Raw genomic sequence first — 27,018 nt, forward strand, 5'->3', positions numbered from 1 at the left:
CAACGACTCTCAATTGGACTGATCTGTTCCCTGTAAGAGCACTATTCACGACGCCCTATGCTCTTGTTCATGTATTCGTTTTGTTTGGCCCCTTGTTCCGCACTGTAACCAATCACTATTTGTCGATGTACTATTTGTCAATGTACTTTGTCGATTATTCTTTTTGTCTACTGTGTACGTTCCCTTGGCTGCAGAAAAATACTTTTCACTGTACTTCGGTACATGTGACAATCAATCAATCAATCAACTTCCAACCCAACCAAGTAGTTCACCATTTCTAAACAAGTTCACCTTGAGATGAGCTTATACAGATGAAAAAAGAAAACAATTAATAAATGCAAAGCGAGTGAATTTTTTTTTAAGTGGAGAAGAGTTCTAGAAATCCAACAAAACCTGTTTGAAAAATGAACAGGTTGAAAGGTTATTTTAAATATTGAGGTGGTTCACAAACTACGACACTTACTGAGCTAACTGTCGAAGGCTGAATCTGATTAAGTTGGACACAATGTAGAAAGTATCATGCTGTGACCTAGGATAGAGCTAAACCATGACTAGAATACTGAATTATAATGCCAGGATTATAAAGAAAGGCAACGGCCTTTATCATACTTTAAATGTCTTGAGGCTTCCTGTTTGACATTGCCATTTCCCAGCCTCGATGTTAACTCTTCCATTACAGAAGAAGATTAGTGTCATGACGAAACCCAATAAACAAGGATATCCCCAACTTTCTGCAGAACAATCCGTTGCTGTTTTCACATTGGTAAGTTTCGATACATGGCTCTTCATTAATACTTTTAAATCAGGTTCCCATAACACAACTGGGAACCTAATTTACATTTAACAGTTGCCTTCTGGGTTCCACAAGGCTCAGGAAGGAAGGTGGGATCTGGGGGATTTTTATAGCATTCTTTGCGGGCCTGAAGAGAGTGTAACCCCCCTACCTCCCCAACCATCCACACTGTCGCACAGGAAGCTGCTGGCCTCTCCTATATATCATCACCCCTCTCTTCCGCCACCCTCTCCCACGCTGAGCGACGTCCAGCCCCTAATCTGTAACCTTTCCCAATATCATAACTGACCTCCTGCCGCCCTCAGCGTCTCAGCAGTGGACTCTTGCCCCTGGTTTTCCTGCCCAGCAGAGAGACAGTTGCCGGATTGTTGGGGGATAAACGGAAGAACACAAATATAATGAGGTCCTGCATTAAATTCAGCAGGATCGGTAAATTTCCACACCAGCCCTTGGCAGGTGAGGAGGATTGTGTGCAGAAACACGCCTGCAGCTCCACAAATGAGGCCTTGAGTATTTTAAATCCAGTCAGAATATTGCGCAGTTCTGCGGATAAGTGGCGGTTACAACCTTTGTGCTGTCCCGTCAGGGGCTCCACATTCGAGAATAGAGCAGGAAATTGGTGGGTTTGAGATTGCAGTGGGCAAAGTGCCTTATCTTGTTTTATAATGCTCTGGTAAAAAGTATTTTTTCATTACATTGATGGCAACTACATAGATACTGTCATAATATACACCAGTATATCATGCTGCAGACACACACTGATGGACACAGTGGGACCAATCAACACACACAACACCGCAGCCAATCACCAGTGAGAGCACATGCACTATAAAGACAGGGGGCATCAGAGTTCCCGCTCATTCGGAGTTGCTGCTAGCTAGGAGGACAGAGCTCTCAGCCTGCAACACAGACATTCACCATGTGCTGAGTGCATCGACTGGTTAGGACAAGGCAAAGGTCTTTAGTTAAAGCTAGTATCGTATTAACCCACAGTCTGAGTATGTTTAAACAGTTTGTAGCCACCTGGGTTGGCCACTTCCCGACTTAAAATGGAGGTCCGCAAAGACTACAGGGAAATTCAGCCAACACAGGCAAAAAACTAGCAAGTGCAAAAATCCTGTGTATTAGAACTTGCAGAAGCCCAGACAGCACTGAAACTACCGACCATCTGCATACAAATGAGCGATCCTCGGGAACAATTGGAGACATTTAGTAAAACAAGGTCAAGCCAGACTCCTCGGCGCCAGCAGGAGCCAGGACAAAGGAAGGCCAATGGACACTCAGGGACCGGCCAGCGATCAGGGAACAACTCCAGTATTGGAGAAATCGATCCAAGTGATCGGAACGTAGTCCAATCACTTGGAACCAGGTACGGGGTCCGCCCCGAACGGCGCGAAGCCCCTGGGGACTATAAAGTAAAGCCCCCATGTTCAAATCGGTCTTCTTGGCAGGGTCACTCAGCAACGCAAATCAACCCTTGACAGTGAACTGCCTAGCTGCCGCAACAACCAAGTAAGTCTCCAGCCAACGCACGCTACGTGACAGGCGCTCCGAGCTACCAGTCCATACCAGCTATTGAATCCTGCAGACTCAGAATCGAACGAAAGGCCATTTGTTCCCCTGACCTGGTGGGCCAGTTCCGAAGCTAAGTATAGGCCTTTTAGCGACAGAGATAGTCTAGAAAGTAGAGTTGTATGCGTGAGTAGTGATTTACTGTGTATAATAAATGTGTTTTGATTTGAATCTTACTAATTGGTGCGTTGAGTTATTGATCAGTACTTGAACTTGAACCTCGTGGCGGTATCATAAAGATACCTGGCGACTCTAGAGCAAAGGTTATAGAAACAGAGCAAATTCAGTAAAGACCCAACGGGCAACGAATTAAGAGCCAACCAAAGTTAGCAACAAGTTAATGATTCACTAAAATAGTGTTGCACTATATCAAGTGTTGGTGACCTGTATGTGATCCAGGACACCCAACACATCAGATACAAGTTGTTGTTGAGGGGCTCAAACGTTCCATGCAGAGCCACAGGAAGTGCTGCTGCTCCCCGTAACCTCAAAGTTTAAAACAAGTTCAAACTTAGGGTGGGGTTTTCCGGCTCCTCCACAGTGTGTTTTCTGACAGCGGAAGTGGCTCGCTATTGGCTGCCAGTGGGATTTTCGGCCCCGCCAATGTCCGTGTCATTTGGGGAGGGCACCTTGGGCGGGACCGGAAGTTCCTGCCAGCTGAAAGGGCCGGAAAATCAAACCTTTTGAGCTTCTTCTCATTCTGACCTGCTTCAGAGCTGGGTCACCTCAGACTGCTGAGTGAAAGCTGCAATCATGTCCTGATGATGTTATCGGGACGCGCTAATATATTAGTTAAACCGGTGATCCCTCCAGCTTTGGACAGGGCTCCTTGTCACCCACCCAGTGGAGCAGGTTAATATTGCAGGTGATCAACTGCTGTTGACTCCAGGGTGGGTATAAGTGCCCTGAGCGATTTTAATGGCCTGTTTTGCACTGGACAAATATATTCAAATTGTTCCTCGGTTACAACATAATGCCAGTTTTCAACCCTGCTGCTGTTATTGGTCTGCTGATATTTTGCCCTGCTGGAATAAACACAGTTCCATTAGGCCTCATTATCCTGCCTCTTTCCAAGGCCCTCATCTTCGTTGCCATGGCATTTCCTGAGTCAGTGGGGGATGGGGTTGATTTCTTCCTGCAGCTGACATAGGCCAAGAAAAAGCATTCCGTGTCACCCTCCTTTTATATTCTAGGTGATTCGGCAACCCAGTGCCTGGGGACGTCAACTATGAACCTTCCCCGAGGAACTGCAGGTGCAGTCAGGAGCCTCTGGCTAGTGATATTCAAGGCCTGACACAATGCTGCAGGTTGCTACCCTTCTGCTGGTGGTGGTAGGCCCCGTGGCAGGTCTGATCTCAGGCTGAGGAGTACAGCACAGTGTGAAGATCCTGTAGCATCAATGTTCGTTCCACCTCAAGGTGCATCAATACATCGGGTTGGAAGATTTAGGGTCCAGTCACCCTTTGGCAGGCCAGTGTTACCTTAGTAATGAAAATCACACTAAATGTACTCCATTCACCGTATCTCACGTTTTACTGCATAACGAAAAGAAGACAGCAACAGTAAATCCAGTTTATATTCTTGCAAATGCATGTGTGCTCAATGTGTTTAGCTGTCTGTTGGTGCTAATGCTGTCCATACCTTCCCAACTTCGGGTTAGTTTAGGTGCTCTAGCTGGCAGGAGTAAGTGACTGACGGCCATTTTGGAGGGGGGGGGGTGTTGGCAAGTAGTCAAACATACCATCAATCTCAGAGATTACAGTCACATGTCTCCTGTGCTCCTAACTCCAGCTATTCTCTCAGCATGTCAGTGATTTACAGTGAAATAAACTACTGGCAATCATCGAGGTAGTGAAATTCTGCACAATGACTCTCTCATTGCTATTCTGATGGATGTTAGGTTTTTTTTTTACCAGTAAAAGGATCCAGACAGCATTGATTGATGAGAATTACCACAACTGGGCTTGCTGTCATGGGGGACCCACTGAATTGGCCCTGGAGTTGCCAAACAGTCCTAGGTACACTGCAGTGCCTTCATACACAACTGCATTGATGTATGCCCTCTGTGGGATACTTATCATAGACACCAATGACTGCCTAGTACATTGACACTCTGTCGCAGACGTTCGGAGATCCCAATCTTTCGGCTCTATGGCCGAGAAAGGCTCTAAACTGTGTTTCCAGCTGAAGGATTATCCGCAGTTACTTCACTTGCTCTTCCTCGCTCATGCTCAGTGTTTCAATCACTGTTCCTTCTGAAACTCGCTGCCATAAAGGCACTCATGACGGTGTTGGTACATTGAAGAGTGAATGACATTGGGCGCCGCCCTCTTCTTTGGCACGGTTAATTGGGACTGCTTCAAGCTTAACATCCGTCATGAAAGAAGACAAACAAAAATTGATTTCCTTTCCAAAACTCTTTACTTGAGAATATATTGGGGTCATTGTCAACGTTGTATCTGGGTAGTAACCTGTTGGAGTGGATTAGCCACCTGTTGCAGAAACTGTTCGATTTTCATCTAGTGCCACTCTGCTGGGCTGTTCCAAACAATGCAATTGAAAATGACTCCTATTGTGCCACATGATATTACGATTGAGAGTTTGCCTGGGAGACAGTGATCAAGTTGGTGATGAGTAAATTCATAAACAAGTAAAGTGAGTGGAAGTAACGTGAGAATAGATGGAAGCTTGGAGGGAAACTCCCCTTCTCTTTGACTTCTCCATTACGATCTCTTCAAAGGGAATTGGTAGCTTTATATTATTGTTGTTCTCCTATGTGTGTCTAATCCCTTCTGTTTTATGACACTTTCACAATCAGCGGAGAAGCTGAAAGTGCCAAGAACATATGAAGAGACATCCAAGTTCCCATCATGCAGTCTGTCAAAATTCCAGGTACATTTATGTTGGAGTTAGATTTAGTTCAAAGTACCTTTAAGCATGTTAGTATAGCAAGAGTTAAGAATATAGGAATGGTAGTAGTCTGTTCAGCCCCTCAGGACTGTTCCGTCACTCACTTAGGCCATGGCCTGAATTTATCTACCCTCCTTGGTTCTGTAACCATTAATCCTTTGACTAGTGAAATTCTATCAATCCCAATTATAAGCATAAACAGCTTCTGCAAATCAAGCCTGCCAAAAATGGACACGCATGGTTTGCATTCTAAAGGTTATAAGGTAGTTTGAGTGGGCTGTTTCACTGTCGATAGACTTACCTTGGTTAATTTGCTGGCAGATTTAAACTCTTTCCACATTTTCAGCCTGATCTGCAGCATACTGGAAGCAGCACTAATGTGAACCGCCACCTCCTCCCATGCACTCCTGCCACCTCCAACGCGCCATTTGTAACAACAGGATATCAACCACAGTACAGGATGACCCAGCTCAACCTCACACGCTCGGGCACTTAGGAATCAATAAACCAAGAATATTCAAGCACATCAAAAAACCTCAGCCTTTTAGGATGTTCCAACTAAGTGCCTTCAAGAAGGGATATCCCAAGCATAAGTGGGCAACAGGATAACGATCACAGCACCGGACTAGGCCTAGACCAGCATGCTCTGAGGCAAAGGAGTTAATACCCTCAAGACTCTCAGGACATGCCAGGACCCACCACCCAGTCAGCTCTGCACCTCATTAACCCCACTCAGGGGAACGCACCATCCCACCAACCAAAATAGGGATCATAACAGCACATCGTTGACCCAGGTGAAGAGAAGAACCAATCCCGCCGCCTCTCCCCCGCTCCCCCCCCCCTCCCCTCCCCCCAACCACCCACCTTACCCCGGCCAAGGGTGGAACACCCGAGTAAACCCAAAAACATGAGGCGCATAGGAGCACCGTATGCCCTTGCAAGAGGGATACTAAGCGACAGGGCAGCATTACCCCAACAGAGACAAATACACTGCCTCCCCAGGAGGCAATCACAGTGAGGAGGACATTCAGAAAACCAGTTTATAAGGCCACTTGGTAACGAGTGGGACTTGCCACGAGCTTCCCGGCTCTCGGCCCAGAGAGGCCGGCAACATTATTCAACGCTAATTGGTCCACTTAACAAGACCTCACGGGATTCTCGCTGCAAATGAAGGCTCGCCAGCTGATTCCCCGTCACCATGCTCGCCAGCTCCCCGCTAACAAAGTCGAGCAGCACTTCAACAGCTCTTGCTCAGCCAGCTCCAGCCAGCTCACAACAATGGTGCCCAAGAGACCAGCCCCAAGATTCGGGGACGCAGACCTGGGGAGGTCAGGAGGGATGTCCTGTTCCCCCGAGGATCCTGAAGGGCTGCCTGGGATGAGATGGTGGTAGCTGTGAGCGGAGTGTGATCAGAGGAACTGGCCTCCAGTGCAGGAAAAAGGTCATTGACCTATATCGGGCAGCACGGGTGAGGAGACACCATCGCACAACTCCCCCCACCCCCCACCCCCACCCCGCCCCCCGAGACCTTTTCACCCCCATGGGAACATCCACAGCCCACCCAACTCTCCATATGACCCCCAACCCTCCCTTCACCCCCTCTCTCTTCAACACCCCCAACTCTTCCATCATACCCCCCCCCCCGCCCCACCACTGTGAACCTCATATGTGGCTAAAGATGCCCTCTCTGTGTATACTCAGGAAAAGCTCTCCCACAATCGCCAGGAGAGGGCCCAGACTGGCGGTGGTGTGCCCGACATCAGAATCCTCACAATCTTCGGGGAGGTGAGGAACCGACAAATGAGCCAGGGCCCTCTGGCCCAAGAGGACGCCCGCCAGGGGCATTGAAGGCCACAGGACGAGGAAAGCAGCTGGCTGCCTCCATCTCAGATGTGCATTCTGGGGAGACACCTAGATATAGTGGTAGAGCTAGGAAGGCAAAGCACATCGATGATCACTGAGGACACTGGGGGTGGGGAGACGGGTTTGGGGGGGGGGGGCATAGGCACCTTCGGGAGAGTGGGGAATTGTTAAACACCGTAAACACCCTTGTGCACAACCAGTATGATGCCTCTGTAATATTCTTACACAATGCGAGCTGACTTCCAAACCCGTGGCCCATTTCTTCAGGCATTAGCCAGGTCCTCAGTGGGTATCCCTTATCACCCAGCTGCCCATCCTGGGGTGCTCCTCGAAGAGGCCGCGGATGACTGAATGCCGCAGGATATAGCTCTCATGGACACTCTAGGAAGAGTGCCCACACATGCATTATCTTCGTCTGGTGGTTGCACATGGGCTGTATGTTGAGGGAGTGGAACATACGGCACCCTCAGATGGCCCGGTGAGCGCAGGGTGACATGCTTTGCATCTATTACTCCCTGGCTGGAGCAATCCGGCGATGGCAGAGAAACCTGCTACCCAGGCACATGCTGATGTAGTTTTCCACCTGGGCAAGCAGGGCATCTGTGACCTGTTGAGTGCACCAGTGGGCTGTGGCCTGCGATATGCTACATAGGGCCCTGTTCAAGCCCTGGAATAATCTCGAGGCATAAAGGTTCAGTGCTGCGGTGACCTCGATGGCCACTGGGAAGGGTGTCCTCCTCCTCCATATGGTTCCAAGTCCGCGAGGACATGGCACAGGTGTCGCACAGTCTCATTGTTGAGACGGAGTCTCCTGTGGCTCGCGCTATCACCTGCTTGAATAACCAGCGATGCCTATACACCCTGAGCCTTTGTGGGACTCCCCCCTCTGGGTCCCATCCTGGCCTGATGGGCGGCCAGATCCTCAGGGTGTGGGGCAGGATCCAGCACAGGGTCCGCCGCCTTGAGCATCTGAAGACGCTGATGCTGCTGCCACCATCTCCGGTGTTTGGCCGCCTGGAATACCAGCAAGTTCTGGTTCCAATATTCCTGCCACAGCGTTCAATATCTGTAAGGCATTGGGAGAGAGTGTTAGACTGACAACCAGTAGTGGTTCCCACCCCGGGACCCTCCATTACCCTAATGATCTTACCCCCCCCCCCCCCCTCCCACCACGCGGAACACCCAGCCGCAGCGGACCCCTCTCACCGGACCCCAGACCCTGTACCCTGGACACCTGCTCACAACATAATCTGGACCTGCCGCTGGTCCCCCCGTGGCACTCACCCACCCTCCGGCTGTGGACATGTCCCCGGAGCTGTGTCCCATCCACTGTTGCGTGTGTGGTGTTGCACAGTGTCCAGGCATCATGGTCTTATAGGGATGCCAGGCAATGACTCCCGTGTGCTACATGGCCTGCCCACCCACGGGAATCCACTTGGGTTGTGTGAAGTGCTCAGTTAACCACGATTGCCAAGTCCCTATTAGCAATAACCTTCAGCCGCACGGCCAGAGTCTTCGGCAGTCGTTATCATTCACAATGACAGCCAGGATCCCGATGCATTCGGCACAACCAAGGTGTCTGCCCGGCAAACCAGCCATACCATCACTACAAGCCGGCCCCCACGCCTGCCACCTCCAACCGTCCCAATCAAACAGGAGGGTTCTCTCTGATTTAACTCGCTTCCCCACCAACAAACTCCAATCAGGATCATCCTGAGACACAGCGCAAGACATGCATCCAAAAAGTTAATTATGGAATACGCATTAAGATAAAATAAGGGATTGAAAGTCGAGTGGGACCCGAGTTTGCAAAAATGCAGCCGTTCCCCCGCTCACATCGCGTGAGCCGCCAATCCAAATTTTAACATGATGGAGGTCGACGGTGTGAATGAACTCAGACAGGGTTCCCCATCCCAGCACTCTGTAGAATCACAGGAGGTCCTCCAACATACTCAACTTACAGCAATTGGCAAACTTTAATGACAAAACATCTGATTAAATTCCTCAGCTTGCAAATGCAACCACAACCCATCAGTTGAAATAAAAATATTGACATAATTAGAATGATATGCATTGGCAAAAGATGCAAAGGCGGCATGGGGAATAGTTTTCTTGCAGAACAACTGCAATGCACTGCTTGAAAGAGCAGTGGAGACAGATTTAACTGTGGCTTTCAGAATCATAGAATCCCTACAGTGCAGAGGAGGCCATTCAGCCCATCGAGTTTGCACCGACCCTCCGAAAGAGCACTCAACCCAAGCCCACTCCCTCACCCTATCCCAATTACCCTCTAACCTAACCCACACCGAGGTGCAATTTAGCATGGTCAATCCGCCTAACCTGCATATCTTTGGACTGTGGGAGGGAACCGGAGCTCCCGGAGGAAGTGCAAACTCCACACAGACCGTCGCCCGAGGCTGGAATTGAACCCGGGCCCTTGATACTGTGAGGCAGCAGTGCTAACCACTGTGCCACCATGCCAAAGTAGATTGGAAAAGCACATGAAGAGGAAAATAAATAGCAGGTCCTCTGGGCCAACGTGTGTTGCTTTGCAGAGGGCTGGCACAGGCCTGACAGGCCAAATGTCGCCCCTGCTGTAACCATGTTATGTTGCGTATGTTCTTATCTGTGATGGACTTTGGTTGCAAGTCATCGATTTGAGAATCTTCAGGACATAATTAATGTTTTTTATGGCCATATTTTCCATGTTAACTACCTGTTACCTGATTCTCAACTTACTGCTTCAGTTCCAGTAAAATAAAGCAGAATATATGAGATGCTGTAAGTCTGAAATAAAAGGAACCATGCAGGTAACGAACAGCATTCTAGCTAGTATCTGTGGAGAGAACATAACATGTTTATATTTCAGATGAAGACCCTCCTTCAGAAGTTCAGAAGATGAGTCAGGATCTAAAATGAAAACCCATCCCACATGAGCTGCCCCAATTCCAGTGATGAAGAATAATTTGGGAATCGTTAACTTCGAGCTTTGAGGGCAGCATGGCGGCTCAGCGGTTAGCACTGCTGCCTCACGCCGCCGAGGTCCCAGGTTCGATCCCGGCTCTGGGTCACTGTCCGTGTAGAGTTTGCACATTCTCCCTGTATTTGTGTGGGTTTCGTCCCCACAACCCAAAGATGTGCAGGGTAGGTGGATTGGCCACGCTAAATTGCCCCTTAATTGGAAAAAATGAATGGGGTACTCTAAATTTATATTTAAAAAAAGAATTAAAACTTTGAGCTTTGCTTCATGTGTGTTACAAAATGGGATTGCTGGCTTTCCCTGGAGTGTGATCACAGTTTTAGTATACTCCCTCCAGAGCGCACTGTAACTATTCTGTAGCTGCCAAATGGAGCAAAGACAAAGCTAATTTTCAGGAATTGACAGCAGGAATTTTCTCAAAAGCATTGGTCAGAGCTGTGCCAATCAAAATGGGTCATGTGCCTGAATATCCTTTGGAGGATCGCAGAATTTAATTTTTTCAACAGCACATGAGGATAAGAAAGAGAAGGAAAAAAACCCTGCATTTATATATCACCTTGCATGTCCTCAGGGCACCTCAGAATGCCTGAACCAATGAAGTCCTTTTGAAATGTACTCACTGCTGGAATATAGTCAAAATGCGTGCAGCAATTTCCCACAAGCAGCAAAGAGATAAAGGCCAGATAATCTTTATTCCAACTACGTTAGACACAAGAAGCAGCCATATTGGGTAACGAAAGAAAACCGAAAATTGAGAGGTCAACATTGTTCGAAACAGCTAGTTAACCTGATGCACTATCAATTACGATGAGATGAGAGTAGAGTGTAATCGAGGCTTTATTACGCAGAGATGTGTAGCCTCCTGCAGTTGCTGCTGAAATGGCTGCAGCTCGGAGAGCCCACATATTTATTCTCCGCCTACTGGGCGGAGACAGCAGGCAGGGATCTACCCCCGTACCTGCAGTACAGGGGCCTTACCATAATACCCCTCATATGCGGTATATACAATACAACAGTGGTGACGACCACATTCACCCCCTGTTAAAAAAGAGTCCAGCAGGGATGGTGGAAAACTATTTACATTCAGGTGTTTAATATTTTAAGGAAAGGTTTACAAATTCAGACGATCGGGCTTGATCCGTTGTTGCGAGCGCCGCAGTTCTGGTGGCGATTTCGGCGTCGGTTCGGTCATCGGTGACTCTGGGAGCGTGTCGACCTCATCTTCATCCCCGGGTGGGATCAAGGGGAGGACAGATCATGCTGGAGCGGGGGCTGTGGGTGCGCTGGGGGGAGGGAGGGTGGCGCCGGGGCAGAGGGGGGGAACCCAGCTGGTGCCAGGTCCCTGAGGGACACTGTGTCTTGGCGACCATCGGGGTACGCTACGTAGGAATACTGTGGGTTTGCGTGAAGTAGCTGCATCCTCTCAGCCAATGGGTCCGCCTTGTGTAGCTGCACGTGCTTGCCGAGGAGGATGGGTCCTGGAGCTGCCAGCCACGTTGGGAGCGAAACCCCGGAGGTGGACTTCCTGGGGAAGACAAAGAGACGTTCATGGGGAGTTTCGTTAGTCGCAGTGCAAAGGAGCGACCGAATGGAGTGAAGGGTGTCGTGGAGGACCTCCTGCCAGCAGGAGGCCGGGAGATTTCTGGACCGTAGGGCCAGCTGGACAGCCTTCCAGACTGTCCCATTCTCCCGCTCCACCTTCCCGTTTACCCCTACGTCCTGCTCGAGGCAATGCCCCTGCTGAGCAGGTACTGGCGCAGCTCATCGCTCATAAATGAGGATCCCCGGTTGCTGTGGACGTAGGGGGGGAAGCCGAACAGAGCGAAGATGGTGTTGAGGGCTTTGATGACAATGGCAGACGTCATATCGGGGCATGGGACGTCGAAGGCGAATCTGGAATATTCGTCGACCACATTAGGAAAGTACGTGTTTCGGTCGGTGGAGGGGAGGGGCCCTTTGAAGTCCACGCTGAGGCGTTCAAAGGGGCGGGAGGCCTTCATCAGGTGCGCTCGGTCTGGCCGGTAGAAGTGCGGTTTGCACTCCGCGCAGACCTGGCAGTCTCTGGTGATACCCCTGACCTCCTCGATGGAGTAGGGCAGATTGCAGGCCTTTATGAAGTAATAAAAGCAGGTGACTCCTGGGTGACAGTGATCGTCGTGCAGGGTCCGGAGTCGGTCCACTTGTGCGCTGGCACAAGTACCTCGGGATAGGGCTTCGGGGGGGCTCGTTGAGCTTATCGGAGTGATACAAAATCTCGTACTTGTAGGTGGAGAGATCAATCCTCCACCTCAAGATCTTATCAGTTTTGACCTTACCCCGCTGTGTGTTGTTGAATATGAAGGCCGGCAGGAGAGTGAATCTCCTGCCGGCCAGGTAATGCCTCCAATGCCGCACAGCTTCAACGGTAGATTGGGCCTCCTTTTCGACGGAGGAGTGCCGAATTTCGGAGACATGGTGGGTGCGGGAAAAGAATGCCACGGGCCTGCCTGCCTGGTTGAGGGTGGCGGCCCGAGCGACGTCTGATGCATCGCTCTCGACTTGGAAGGGGAGCGTCTTGTCGACCGCGTGCATCGCGGCCTTGGCGATGTCGGCCTTGATAAGGTTGAAGGCCTGGTGAGCCTCGGCCGTCAGGGGGAAAACGGTGGAGTGAATGAGTGGGCGGGCCTTGTCCGTATGGTTAGGGACCCATTGGGTATAGTGCGAGAAGAAGCCCAGGCATCGTTTGAGGGCTTTGGGGCAGTGGGGAAGGTGGCGTTCCATGAGGGGGCGCATGCGATCGGGGTCGGGCCCTAGCATTCCATTCTGGACCACATAGCCGAGGATGGCTAATCGTGCTGAACACGCACTTCTCCTTGTTGTAGGTTAGGTTGAGGAGTTTAGCGGTGTGGAGGAATTTGGAAAGGTTAGCGTCGTGGTCCTGTTGGTTGTGGCCGCAGATGGTGACGTTATCCAGGTACGGGAAGGTGTCCCGCAGTCCGTACCGGTCAACCATTCGGTCCATCCGTTGGAAGTTCGAGACTGCGTTAGTGACGCCAAAGGGACCCTAAGGAAGTGGTACAGGTGGCCGTCTGCTTCAAACGCGGTGTACGGGCGGTTCACCTTGCGAATGGGAAGCTAGTGGCAGGCAGATTTTAGGTCCTCTGTCGAGAAGACCCGGTACTGTGCAATCTGATTGACCACATCAGATATGCGTGGGAGGGGGTACGCATAGAGCTGCATGTACCGTTTGATGGTCTGACTGTAGTCAACGACCATCCTGTTTTTCTCCCCAGTTTTCACAACTACCACTTGGGCTCTCCAGGGGCTGTTGCTGGCCTCGATAATACCTCCAGGAGCCGCAGGCCCTCAGACCTGATGAAAGTCCTGTCTTGGGCTCTGTACAGTCTGCTCCTGGTGGCGACGGGGTTGCAATCTGGGATGAGATTTGCAAACAGAGAAGGCGGGTCGACCTTGAGGGTCGTGAGACCGCAGACAGTAAGGGGTGGTAGGGGCCCACCAAATTTCAGTGTTCGGCTCTGAAGGTTGCACTGGAAGTCCAGGCCGAGTAGCAAGGCAGCGCAGAGGTCGGGGAAGACATAAAGCCGGAAGCCGCTGAACTCTACGCACACAGCAGCAAAATGTCCTTTCTTCCCGCAGGCCTCGCAGAGCGCACTCCGCGCCGGGCAGCGCTGCCGGGGGTGTTTTGTCTGTCCGCAGAAGTAGCACTTGGGTCCCCCAGGGTTGGTTGGCTGCCGCACGGCGCAGGCCTGGGGTTGGCTGGGGGCGGTCGCTGATGGGGTCCACGTTGGGGTGTTCGCTGGCGAGGTCCACGATGCCCAGGAGGGTAGACCATGCGGTCGGGGGCATACGCCTGTCCATTGTGTGAGGCGACTGTGAGCGATATCGCTAGTTTCTTGGTCGCCGCGAGGTCGAGGGTAGCCCCTTCTAAGAAGCGCTGGCGGATGTAGGCTGACCCTATGCCCGTAACGAATGCGTCTCCAATAGCAGGTCAGAATGTTCAACAGCCGAAACGGCCTGGCAATCGCAGTCTCTCACCAGGGGGTGCAGAGCACGCCAGAAATCTTCCACAGACTCACCGAGGAGTTGATGCCGCGTGGACGGGAGGTGCCTGGCATAGATCCTGTTGGTCTGCGGAGTGTAATTCTCCTTCAGTAGCGCCATGGCCTTACCGTAGGTTGGCGCGTCGCGGATGAGGGGAAAGATATCGGAGCTCAGCCGCGTATACAGGATCTGGAGCTTCTGTGCCTCTGAGGGTGGTTCTGTAGCAGATTCGATGTAGGCTTCAAAGCAAACTAGCCAATGTGCGAAGGCCGACTTGGCGTTGTCTGCTTGAGGATGCAGCTGCAGGCGGAGATCCATCGTTGTAAATAAATTGATGCACTATCAATTACGACGAGACGAGAGCAGAGTGTAATCGAGGCTTTATTACACAGAGTTGTGTAGCCTCCTGCAGCTGCTGCCGAAATGGCTGCAGTTCGGAGAGCCCACACATTTATACTCCGCCTACTGGGTGGAGCCAGCAGGCAGGGATCTACCCCCGTACCTGTAGTACAGGGGCCTTATCGTAATACCCCTCGTATGCAATATATACAACAGTGGTGGCTACCACATAACCCCCTGCCCCTGTACAAATAATGCCATGGGAACTTTTGCTTCCATCTGGGAGGGAAGATGGGGCCTCGGTCTAAGGTCTCATACAAATGTTGGCACCTCCGACAATGCAGCTCTCCTTCAGTAGCGCGCTGAAGTATTGGCCTGGATTGTGTTCCTACTGAGAGCCAAGGGTCGCTGTCACTGAGACAAAGCTGGCAAATTATGAACATCTAGTGTTAAAAATGAAACTCAAAATGATTTAAGCATATATATAAATTCAACACTGTCCCAAACCCAGTGCCGATTGTTTAAAAATATAACATTAGGCTAACCAGGCTAATTAGGCTAACAGGGCAGCACGGTAGCATAGTGGTTAGCCATGTTGCTTCACAGCGCTAGGGTTCCAGGTTCAATTCCCGCTTGGGTCATTGTCTGTGCGGAGTCTGAACATTCTCCCTGTGTCTGTGTGGGTTTCCTCCGGGTGCTCCAGTTTCCTTCCTCATGTCCCGAAAGACTGGCTGTTAGATAATTTGGACATTCTGAATTCTCCCTCTGTGCACCCGAACAGGCGCCGGAATGTGGTGACTAGGGGCTTTTCATAGTAACTTCATTGCGGTGTTAATGTAAGCCTACGTGTGACAATAAAGATTATTATTATTATCAATGCGAGTAAGAGGCTGGTTTAGCACAGGGATAAATCGCTGGCTTTGAAAGCAGGCCAACAGCACGGTTCAATTCCCGTACCAGCCTCCCCGAACAGGCGCCGGAATGTGGCGACTAGGGGCTTTTCACAGTAACTTCATTTGAAGCCTACTTGTGACAATAAGCGATTTTCATTTCATTTCATTTTTCAATAATCCTTCTGTTCTTTCTGAAAGCAATTGCTTATTGAGTGCCAGTTGTGTGCTCTGTGCCAACACCCATAATAACTGAGTTGACGAAGTCCAGACTCAATCCACGTAGGCCCTTTGTGACCAGCAGAAAGTGGAAAGCTTCATTCAATCTATTAAAACCAGATTTGAATCTAATTCCTGAAGGTGGCAGGGCAGAGCGTTAATCGTAATGTCACCCATTCGATTAAATAACTGCACAGATTTATTTTCTGCAAGAATTCAAACTTTCCTTTGGCTGAGGGCGGTCATTTATTTTTTAATAACTGTTAACCTTTGTCACCAGTTGATGATGTCATACTATTAAGTATAGGCAAATGATAAATTCCAACTTTACACATCATTGGCAATTGGTAGAAGGCAGTAAAACAAGGTTTTTTGTTCACCAGCAACTAAATAGAAAGGAATTCCAATGAAAGGTCATCAGTTTTAATGTTGGGCTGAATTTTCCCAATCCTGTGGTGGCTGTCCGGCAATATGGCGAGGAAGACGCCAGGATGGGAGCCTGATGTCTTCCCGCCACGACGGGAACTTTAGCAACGTGGTCGCCCGACAAACAGCCAACTGAAGCACTAAAGTGGCCAATTATAGGCACCACCATGGGCATTTTAGCCCATGTCAGAAGTGCCCAAGTCCATGTGCGGAGACTGCCTGGTAAACCCTGCCAACCTCCCAACATGTTTTGCAAAGGGCAGAGGGTGCTCCTCGATGGGCAATCCATGCCCCTGATGGTAAAGATTCAGCCAGTGCACCATGTCTGCGCTCCCGCCCCGATTGCTGAGGTCCACCTCCCTGGTCTCAAAGTCCCCTAACCAACTTCAGCTCTCTTAGTTGGGCGCCCCACCATTGTGGCATCCAGCATTGTGGTGATGCAGCCTCAGCAATAGCCACTTCTTGTGATGGCATTGCTGAGGCTAAGCTGTCAGCTCTCTGATTGGGTCAGCAGCATGATGCCTCCGGGTCCCACCAACTCCCTGAGATTGGTCACCTCCTGCTTTCAGCCCTGGTGGCCGGATTACAAACCCCCAGAAATTCAGCCTGTTAACTTTGTTTGTCTCTCCACATATGCTACCTGTCCTGCCGATGTACCATAGAACCATAGAATGATTACAGCACAAAAAGAGACCGTCCTGCCCATACCGGCTCTCTGCAAGAGGAACTCCCTTGTCCCACTACCCTGGCCTTTTCCCTGTGTCTCTACAAATCATTTCTCTTTCAATAATTGTCCAGTTCTCTTTTGAAAGCCAGGATTGACTCTGTCTCCACCATACTCCTGGGCAAGGCATTCCAGTTCCTAACTATTCACTGCATTAAAATGTTTCCCTCCATGTCGCTGTTGTTTCTTTTAATAATCGGCATTTCTGACATTTTCTGTTTGTATTTCAGATTTCCAGCATCCGTAATATTTTGCTTTGAGAAAGGAATTTATGTTGCTCAGTGTTACTCTGCTGAATGCAAACAAGGGACTCCTGAGCTAGATTGTCCGCAAGTCCTAGATTTTCACCTATTGTCAGACAACGGCATAAAATGTGACATTTAGAGACCAGAAGATCACAGGGTGGATGCTTGGGGCAGGATTCTCTAGCGCCCCTGCGGCGTGTTTCTTGGTGGCGGGTGTAATGATATATATATATGTAAATAACTAAAGGGTTAATTATTACATCTCAGTGTAACACAACCACTCGAGTGCACCACTGGATCCCACTATAAACTAGATCACCTAGAGGATCTTGTTCTCTCTCTCTTCCAACCAGGAGAGACTGGGCAGTAGAGTGCAAGATATGGCGGGGCGTGCTGTCAGCAGAACTAGAAGATCCCACTGGCAGGAATAGCCATAAGGTTTTGCCCCTGGTCTGTGTTGATTTAAGTCTGAACAACAGCTGGCTCACTATAATTGCCCTTCATAATTGTACAGAACAAAGAATAATGTTCTTGTTCCTGGTTGTTATCTGCATGTGTTTGGCAAGGAGTAAGGATAGGAATAATTCTGATGATGGTGCTGCCATTTGGTCAAACTGCTTACTGCCGCTCAATGCCCATGCTCACAAATGAACAGTATCTTCTTCGAAAAGGTACCAGTGAGTGGCCATTGATCACAATCCTGACTTGAGCCTTGTAGATCATGGACAGGCTCTGGGGAGTCAGGAGGTTCATTACTCGGCTCACAATTCTCAATTTCTGACCTGCTCTTGTAGACAGAGTATGGTTCATTCATTTCAATTTCTGGTCAATGATAATCCCAGGGTGTTGATAATGGGGATCAGTGATAATAACGCCATTGAATGTAAAGGGGAAGCAGTTAGATTCTCTCTTGTGAAAGACGGTCATTGCCTGGCACATAACACTGCAAGATGCAATATTCAGAAATGCTGATCCAGTATATAATTAACACATGAAAATTAGCAGCATTGACCGAAACCTGTGTAACTCGGAATGAATGAAAGTCAATGTAATTAAAGAGAACAGACCTGGCAACCTATTTGTTTGTCATTTTGGCAAACACAATGGTGCTCAGATAAACTAGTTCAAATTCTGAGGAAGATTCTCATCTGAGCAATGTATTTCACAGCAAATTAAGTCTTGTGTTTGTCAGTATAAACATGGAACTTTGTTCTGATCATCCAAGTTATATGTTGGAGACTAAAGGTGTAATTAGTGGTTACAGTAAGCCGCCAAGATGAGTAAATGAGGGGGAATAAAAAATCAATTATGTTGCAATAGGTTCAGACCTCTAGAAGTATAAATGTTCTAGTAGAATTATAAATCTCTTACCAAAAGAACGACTTTACCTCAAGCAATTAAAAGGTGGGACTAACAAATCCTCGATAATTAATCGGAATAAGTAATGTGGCTGCATATCTCATTTACATTTTTTATTTCATGGAAGCACTGTGCTGTTTTCTTGGAGAGCACAGAGCTGGTGATAGGCTGTTTATTCTGTATTTGATATGATGGACACAATCTACTGGCTGCGTTGCGCCAAAAAGGCGGGGCGGCATGGCCGGTAGATGCTGGGAGATCCCTCTTCCACGATCTACCCGGCTCGCACAGCCTCACGAGATCCAACTTGATCACGCGGGCCGTCATGTTCTGAATCCTGCCCAATGTGGGCGGGATCAGTATTTTGCAAATCTGCATTTTAGAGCAAGACAGCAAGTCTCGCTCTAATGTGCTCTCCCCTGATCTACCCCAGGTGTTGGGATCTAACCCCTTCGCTGTGGAGACCTCGGGTGAGCGCCGTTCCGTGCTAGTCTCCACAAATGAGGACCAGACGGCACAAACATGTGGGGTCTTCCAGGGGATTGGAGGTCTCCAGGTACTTTCCCTTTGGGCAGGGTGACACCCTGGCACTGCTGGTGCCATCTGGGCACCTTGGCACTGCCAGCCTGGCACTCACATTTAAAAATGGTGTCCCGATCTCCTCCTGCACTGAGGAGTTCCGGTGAGCGGAGCTCTTAAGTGTAGGAAACAGGACAAAGTCCGGCCTCAACGGGGTATTCCCAGCTGAGGGCCCGAATTGAAACAGAGCTGAAACAGATAGCGTGGTGTTTCTCGGCATTGAGAGTGTTGGGAAACACATGACTAAACCCGCTTGTTACGGGACTCTGTTCCAAATAGGTTAGATCGCGCCTGACGAGTACTGTATGCTATCATATGTTATATTGTCACATATCATCACATGCTATATCCAACAGAAAGATAGTGCCACCAAAATGATACTTCCCAGTGAGTTGAGGACAGTCTGATTGCCTGCTGGAGCTTGAACCCTCCAAGGCTTTGTTTCACAGGCAGCATTACAACTGTGCCAACACGTTGCTGAGTCCCAAAAAACCTCTGGTCTGCAATGCTAGGATTTGAAAAGAAAATGTTGGTTGTGTTTTCAGCACTCCAGCCTACATCGACTGCCTCCAACTTACTCCTGCTTTCACCTGCAATGCCTTTGAAGAAGTGAGTCACTTTATAACTAACTTGGTGAAGATTTCTTCCTGGCAGAAAAGGCAGTCCTTTGACGGCAGCTGTAAGGGTGATGGCTGTCTGCCTCGCTTCTTTTCCCTTGGAGGTCAGTAGGGTTGTTTGGATCAGCACTGTTTTCCATGAAAGAGAACAACCGCAACAATTATCCAAATGGTTATCATCCTGACCCAGTGGATGGGTCTGCAGCTGGAGCAGTGTCATTGTTAAGGTTTTCTGATAGATTTCAAGTCATCCTGGCATAAATAATTTACGCAATTAAACCAGAATGACAGAGTTCCAGAAAGTGGTTGCTGGCCTGGCTTTAATGATACTGCAAAAGGAAGAAACTGGAGCCACATGACGCGAACATTTCTTAGTCAGCGCCAAAACATCTGCTTGCTGAATGAAGATGAAAGCCTTTGCAAAAAGCTGGGCTTTGACTGCCAATGAAAGCAGGATTATATATTGACCACATATATACTTCTTGGGGCCTAGCACAGAAAAAGAATGATCAGTAAATTATATCTTAAGAGTGATGAATGGTATATCCTAAAGAGGCATAAGTGGAATGCCAGTAATTTTCAAAACAGTACCTCCGATAGGGACTAAGAATTTGCGTGGAGTCACAACAATCCCAGGGCCATTTAAAAATGGCGGGTGGGACCTGATTCTGGCATTCCCACCCCCAATCCCGCCGCCTCCAATTTTCACTGGCAATGAAATGAAATGAAATGAAAATCGCTTATTGTCACAAGTAGGCTTCAAATGAAGTTACTGTGAAAAGCCCCTAGTCGCCACATTCCGGCACCTGGTCGGGGAGGCTGTTACGGGAATCGAACCGTGCTGTTAGCTTGCCTTGGCCTGCTTTCAAAGCCAGCGATTTAGCCCTGTGCAGGTAGCAATTCTGTACCCTCAACCTGGCTTGATCCATTGCAGGGTAGTGATCTCCTAGCTCTCAGCAATTTTTGTTGAGTCCAGCCAACTTCTGGATGACTTGGTTCAAAGCCTCGTAAAGGAATTGTGAACCATAAACTGGATACAGGAACCTTTTGAAAGGTCAGTTCAAAAGGTCTTCCCCAAGCACCCCCCTCCCCACATAGAATCCCTACAGTGCATAAGGAGGCTATGCGACTCTGCACCGACCCTCTGAAAGAGCCCTCTATCTAGGCCCACTCCCCGCCCTATCCCCGTAACCCCAGGTGACCTGCACATTTGTGGACATTTTGGGACAATTTTATCATGGCCGATCCACCTAACCTGCACATCTTTGGACTGTGGTAGTAAACCAGAGCACCCGTAGGAAACCCACGTAGACAGGGGGAGAACGTGCAGACTCCACCAGTCATCCAAGGTTGAATAGAACCCCGGTGCCTGGTGCTGTGCTAACCACTGTGCCACTGTGCTATCCTATGCCCCTTGCATGACCTCTCCATACCAACTGAGAGCCAGGTCATGCCTCACAGCCAAACAATGGCTCTTCATACCCTCTATGACAATTTGACCCCTCCATGTCCATTTATCTCGAGCCAATGAACCATATAGTAACGACTAAACTGCCCAGTAAAAAAATACACATTCACAAAAACTGCTGTTCCTACAACCCTATGAAAATGTCAATCAGACGGAACATTTAAATGTCAATAACAGAGGTTTCAAATACTTCTGATACTTCAAAGTCAATACTTCTCTACAGTTGTCAGGAAAGAACCCCTTGCTAAGACAATCCTTTTATGAGTCTACGCTCTCAGCCAAATATACATAATGAGGTCAGATACAGGAACTCCTTCAATTGTCAATGTTTCCTTTACCAACACATATATGATCCAACCCAGTGCGAATCTTACACATTAGACCATGTGCATTACCATTTTCTGTGCACAAAGTCCTGTACATTTTCCAAATTTCCTGATTAATTACAATGAGGGAATGATCAAATCTAAACTCTTCCATGTTTGTGGACCATATATGTGTGTTATCTACTATATGAAGCAATATAATTTCTTGTCAACACTTCACTTTGTGAGGTTAATCAATCTGTATCGAAAAGTATTTTTCACCTTTGTTTTTTTTAAAAAACAGACACAAAGATAAAAATTAATCATAAATAGTGAAAAAAAAATGCTCAAAACGCCAAAATGTTAAATTACACTCAAAAAGAGTGGGAATTTCAACTGATACTGCAATTGGCCAAAAGCAAAATATAATGGTCAATTCTGTACCATACCCTGTTATACACGTCAATTAACTTAACTTTAGTTCTTCATCTGCTTTGAATCAAATGCCACACCAAACGTTATTCTGAACAGATTGCCTATTCCATAGAAATGCATAGAAAATAGAACCAGGAGGAGGCCATTCGGCCCTTCGAGCCTGCTCCGCCATTCATTATGATCATGGCTGTTCATCAAGTTCAATATCCTGACCCCGCCTTCTCCCCATATCCCTTGATCCCTTTAGCCCCAAGAGCTATATCAAATTCCTCCTTGAAATTACACAATATATTGCCAAATTAGAAGCTCTGAATTAATTTCAGGCTTCACAGTGCTTGTTAGAAAACAAATCGTGTATCTACACCACATTTACCAACTAATAAGATAATGTACCATGGCTATGAACTTTCTAATTTGTTGACAAGTGTTTAACACCTCCCCATAAAATCAGGAAGAAAGGCAACCAATGGATCTTGCTTCTCTGCAAAATAAATACCCTTCTATGGCCATACTAACTGTAGAAATAATCACCCTTCTTTGTACATGGGGTCATGTTAGGACTGTATCTTTAAACTGAGAGGAGAACGAAACATGAAGTAGGTGTCCAGAGATTCTGAGACAGACAATTGCAACTGAATGCCCTGGGTAGAGTACTGGGGATTAAAGAATCCTCTTCCTGGTGATATCCAGCCAGGGTCAAATTGTGCCCCCATCTGATAGAAAACAGGATATTTGTCTTATAATTTATTCAAGAACCCAGCAACTTTAAGAGGTTCACTCGATAGAAGTAGAAACAATGATCAGTTTCTCTGCTGGTGCTTTGAATGCCAAGGCCATTGGAGCCAATATTATACCTCGCTGTGTAGTTACAGTGCAGTGCAGCATCATGATTGACAATAATCCCAGCTATATCCATGGAAGTTTCAGGATTCTTGTATTTCTGATGGGGCTTGGGGCAAGGAGCAGCAGGAAGAAGAAACCTGATGAAGAAACTAGGTGGCCAGGGTTGCTAAGGACTGAAATGACAGTTGTGAGTTCAGTTGCTATATAGGTAAGTTCTTTTTGACTATTTCTGGAACACCTTTGATTTTATTTTTGATTCTTTTTTAATATGAGCACTTAGACCTTTGGTTTAACTGTCTTAGAAGTGCCTGGCAGAGCTTCTACCTCCTTCAAATCATGCCAAAGGATCAGGTAGACAAGGCATTGGGCAGGATTCTCCATTTGGGAGACTATGGGCGGGATTCTCCGTTGCCGGGCTCCGATATGGTAATCGACGAGAATCCTTCTTTACGAACGAATCGGGGGCTGCGTCTGTTTTCGGATGCTCCGCCCCCTCCAAAACGGCATCATCGGGGAGTACGGCACACGCCGTTGGGACGACCGCAGGATGTCACCTGAAGGCCCTCCCCCGATGCTCCGCCCCTGATGAGCCGAGTTCACGACGGCGTGGATCATTTGGGCACGCAATTTTTGTCACCTTCGCGTGGCGGTTGCGGACTGTGTCCAGCGGCGCCACAGTCAGGGAGAGGGGCCATGCCGGTGGTCGGTTGGGGGAGGGGGGGGCGTCGGCGAGGGCGGGTGGGACTGGTGGGGGGAGGGGGGGGAAAGTCCAGGGAGGCACTATCCGGCAGGTGGGGTCCGAGTGCAGCCGGCGCCATGTTGTACGGCGCGACCGCTGCAGGTCATCGCTGTGCGCATGCGCAGCCATGGACCTGCCCATTCTCCGGCCATTTTTGGCACGGGAGTTTTACCTGCCGCCGCTGCTCATCCCTCGCCAGCCCCAGAATCAGCATAGAACACCACAGTTCCCATGCCAGCGCTGGCTCTTAGCCGCACAATCGGAGAATCCAGCCCTATGTTCTCCTGCCGGAGGAAAATTGCTACCAATGTAAGCGCAGATAATAATAATCTTTATTAGCGACACAAGTAGGCTTACATTAACACTGCAATGACGTTACTGGTGAAAATCCCCATGTCGCCACACTCCGGTGCCTGTTCGGTACACTGAGGGAAAATTCAGAATGTCCAATTCACCTAACAGGCACATCTTTCGGGACTTTTGGGGAGGAAACCGGAGCACCCGGAGGAAACCCACACAGCCACGGGGAGAACATGCAGACTCCACACAGACAGTGACCCAAGCAGGGAATCGAACCCGGATCCCTGGCACTGTGAAGCAACAGTGCTATCCACTGTGCTACCATCAGAAAGAAATTCGGTAAATGTATGCATGGCAAGGGATACTGAATTTTCTGGGTGTCTCCCTTTCCCCAAGTACATGGGTGACCCGGCCAACCCCCCGCCAAATAGGGTGACCCCCCAAAGGAACCCCCTACCAAAGGGACCCCCCCCCAGCCCCAGAGACATACTAACTAAAGAGATCCCCCACAGGGATCCCTTAACTGAAGCCCCCCCCCCCCCCCCCCCCCAGAGACCCCGTAACTAAAAGGACTCTCCCTGTCAAAACTAGAGAACAGTCCAGGTGGAGTAGTAAAAATAAATTACAATGGTAACTCTCACCTTGAAGCACCGCTTGTCATTCGTAGAAAGAGAACAGCTATGACCTGTGTTTAAACCCTTCAGATCCATTAGCTGCAAGCCATTCATTAATTTCTGGTAGTGTGCTGTGATTCACAGCTTCCACAAACCAATGGTTAGCCTTGCTTCATTCATCTTCTGCACTCTAAGCGCTGTAATCACAATGTTTACAAACATCAACCACATCAAAGAGGGTTACTTGCCTTCCAGTGCATCCCCTTCACGCTTGAGTGATTTTGAAGTGCTGAGCTGAAAATTGACAGCACTTAAATCTCTTTGATGTGGTTGATGTTTGTAAACATTGTGATTACAGCACCTAGAGTGTCGAAGGTGAATGAAGCATAGTGGGGTGTCCTTACTTAGGAGAGGTAATGCCCACGTGTGCGGAAGTGGGGGAGGGTGTGACATTACACGTGAGTGGGGGGTGTGGGGGACCCTCAAGCTCACTTAGAAATCTGGTCACCCTTTCAAAATGGCAGCCCAATCTCTGAGGAGCCCTGGCTGATGAATTCAGCGCCCCAGTGATGAAAACATTTCTAAGGACGCGATCCAATGGCCACGCTGCGCCGGAAGTGCAGCTTGCCACGGCACAGAGTGGTCGATGAAAGCCAGGAGACCCTGCTCCTGGGATCTACCCAGCTCGCAATGCCTCGCTAGATCCAATGCGGCCTTGTAAGACTGTGCGATGTGAATCCCGCCCATGTGGGCAGGATCACTTTTTGGCAAATCTGCATATTAGAGACAGCTAGTCTCACTCAAATGTGCAGATTCCCGAGATACCCTAGGCTTTGGGATTCATCCCCTTTGCCTCAGAGTCCTCGGGCGAGTGCCATTCAGTACTGGCCCCTATAAATAGAGACCAGACAGAATGGCATCCATGGGGGTCACCCAGGGGACCGAAGACCCCCAGCTGCATGCCCTTTAGACGGGGTGGTGCTCTGGCATTGCTGGTGTCAGCTTGGCACTGTGGCAGCGCCACCTGGGCACCCTGGCGGTGCCAGCCTGGCACCTTGGCAGTGACACCTTGGTATCATCCTGGCACTGCAAAGATGCCCAGGTGGAACTACCAGGTTGGCAAGTTGGCATTTTGTGCGTGTGCTATCAGGCCGGGGGTGCCTGGTATGGGTGTTGGGGTAGGCCTGGGCCCTCCCATTGTGCATTTGGGCTGGGAGGGAGGTCAGGGATTGCTTTGTAGGGCCTCGGATATCAGAACGCCATTATTAAATGTTGTCCTGATCCCTCGCTTCACTGGGGAGATCCGGTGAGCGGAGATGCCCAGTGTACAAAACAGGGCTATCTGTGGCCTTTGCCATGTGTCTTCCAATCAGCTCGCTTATACAATGCGAGTCGCGTTGAATCAGGCGGGATTCTCCATCTTCCAACGCCGAAATTGGGAAAGGAATTGGGCGGAGAATCAGCTTTGAAGCAGAAATTGTGGCAGGTGCTGGGTTCATGCCAAATCGAAATTCACCGGTGCCTCGACAGCGGCGGCAATGCGTTCCACTCCGCATCTCCCGTACACGCCGTTTGTATATCATTAGTGGGCCTGACCTGGTATTCTCTGGGCCCTCTGCCTCCACCGGGGGAAAATTTGGTTGTATTACAGGTGGCTCCGGTGCTAGCCCCTCAATGGTCGCTAAACCGGTCCAGGTGCGGTGCCAAAATGACGCTTAGAAACCTTTTGGTTGAATTGGGGCCTTAAATTACAAACTGTAAATATGTAAGCCTTTTTTTCACCGTGAAACACATTCCAATGGTCTATTTACCTTTCTCTAATGCTTTCTTCTCAGTTGCAGTTGTTTCTCCAAGCAGAACTTTGTTCATATAGATGTATTCCTCCTCTCCAGCTACAAATTTAAGCATAAAGTTTATTCTAGTTTCGTTCCAACTGGGAAATTCATATTTTAAACTATGAGCTATCCAATAAAAACACAAGGAAAAACTCCAAAGAGATAAGATCACTTGACGTATCCAGCCTGCTCTTTCCAAAAGATTGGAGGCAACTTGTTTGATTATGGATTCCGCCCAATCCACCCAAGGGACTTTGGAATTATGTTTATAGTTAAGGAGACTCAAATCTAATCTCAATTTCTTGTATGTGCGAATGACCATCTTCCAAAGATTTTATAAACAGAACCATAACCAGTGTCATGACCAGTTGTGGTCCATTTTGAAATCAAGCTGGGCTCAAACTGATGGAACCCTTCACACTATATTCCTTAGCAATTTCTGAACACCATGATTTGAAATCTCTGCAGATGCATGGGCAATAAATTGCCATGAATCATCATACTTTTGCGGCAGTGTTGCCATGTGATGCTTGAGCTGATTCTTTTTCCATTGTATCCCTCTTCTATCTTCATAGAATCCCTGGAGCTGTGCTGTGAGGCAGCAGTGCTTAGTCTGAAGTTTGTGGGTCCAAACACAACTTCAGAACATAGGGTTGAATTATACAAGGTGCCAGATTCCCATCCCCTCTGGCTAAATATCCAGGGGCCCACCAAGGGAAATATTAGCTGCCCTGCAGCCATTTGATAGCCAATTGGCTACTAATAGGCTGGAGGCAGGACTACGGTCATCCTGGATCAGCAGGTCAGGAAGAAAATGATTGTTCCCCCCCCCCCCCCCCACCCCGCCCTAGTCAGAGGCCAGCAGCTCTCCAGTACTTCAGGACAGTGGGGTGCAGTGTTGATCAGGATTTAGGTATGTGAT

General features: G+C 48.8%; 1 protein-coding gene across 2 annotated transcripts in view; it reads right to left on the bottom strand.

Moving 5' to 3' along the window:
- Positions 1-27,018, bottom strand: part of afap1l2 (actin filament associated protein 1-like 2) — a 312,790-nt gene that overhangs the window by 129,716 nt on the left and 156,056 nt on the right. For both annotated transcript variants that reach the window (XM_072479450.1, XM_072479449.1), the window contains exon 3: positions 26,073-26,153. In XM_072479450.1, coding sequence (XP_072335551.1) covers positions 26,073-26,153 — 81 coding nt within the window. The remainder of the gene's footprint in view (positions 1-26,072; positions 26,154-27,018) is intronic.

The sequence above is a fragment of the Scyliorhinus torazame genome, chromosome 16, assembly GCF_047496885.1.
Source record: "Scyliorhinus torazame isolate Kashiwa2021f chromosome 16, sScyTor2.1, whole genome shotgun sequence".
NCBI classification, from domain to species: domain Eukaryota; kingdom Metazoa; phylum Chordata; class Chondrichthyes; order Carcharhiniformes; family Scyliorhinidae; genus Scyliorhinus; species Scyliorhinus torazame.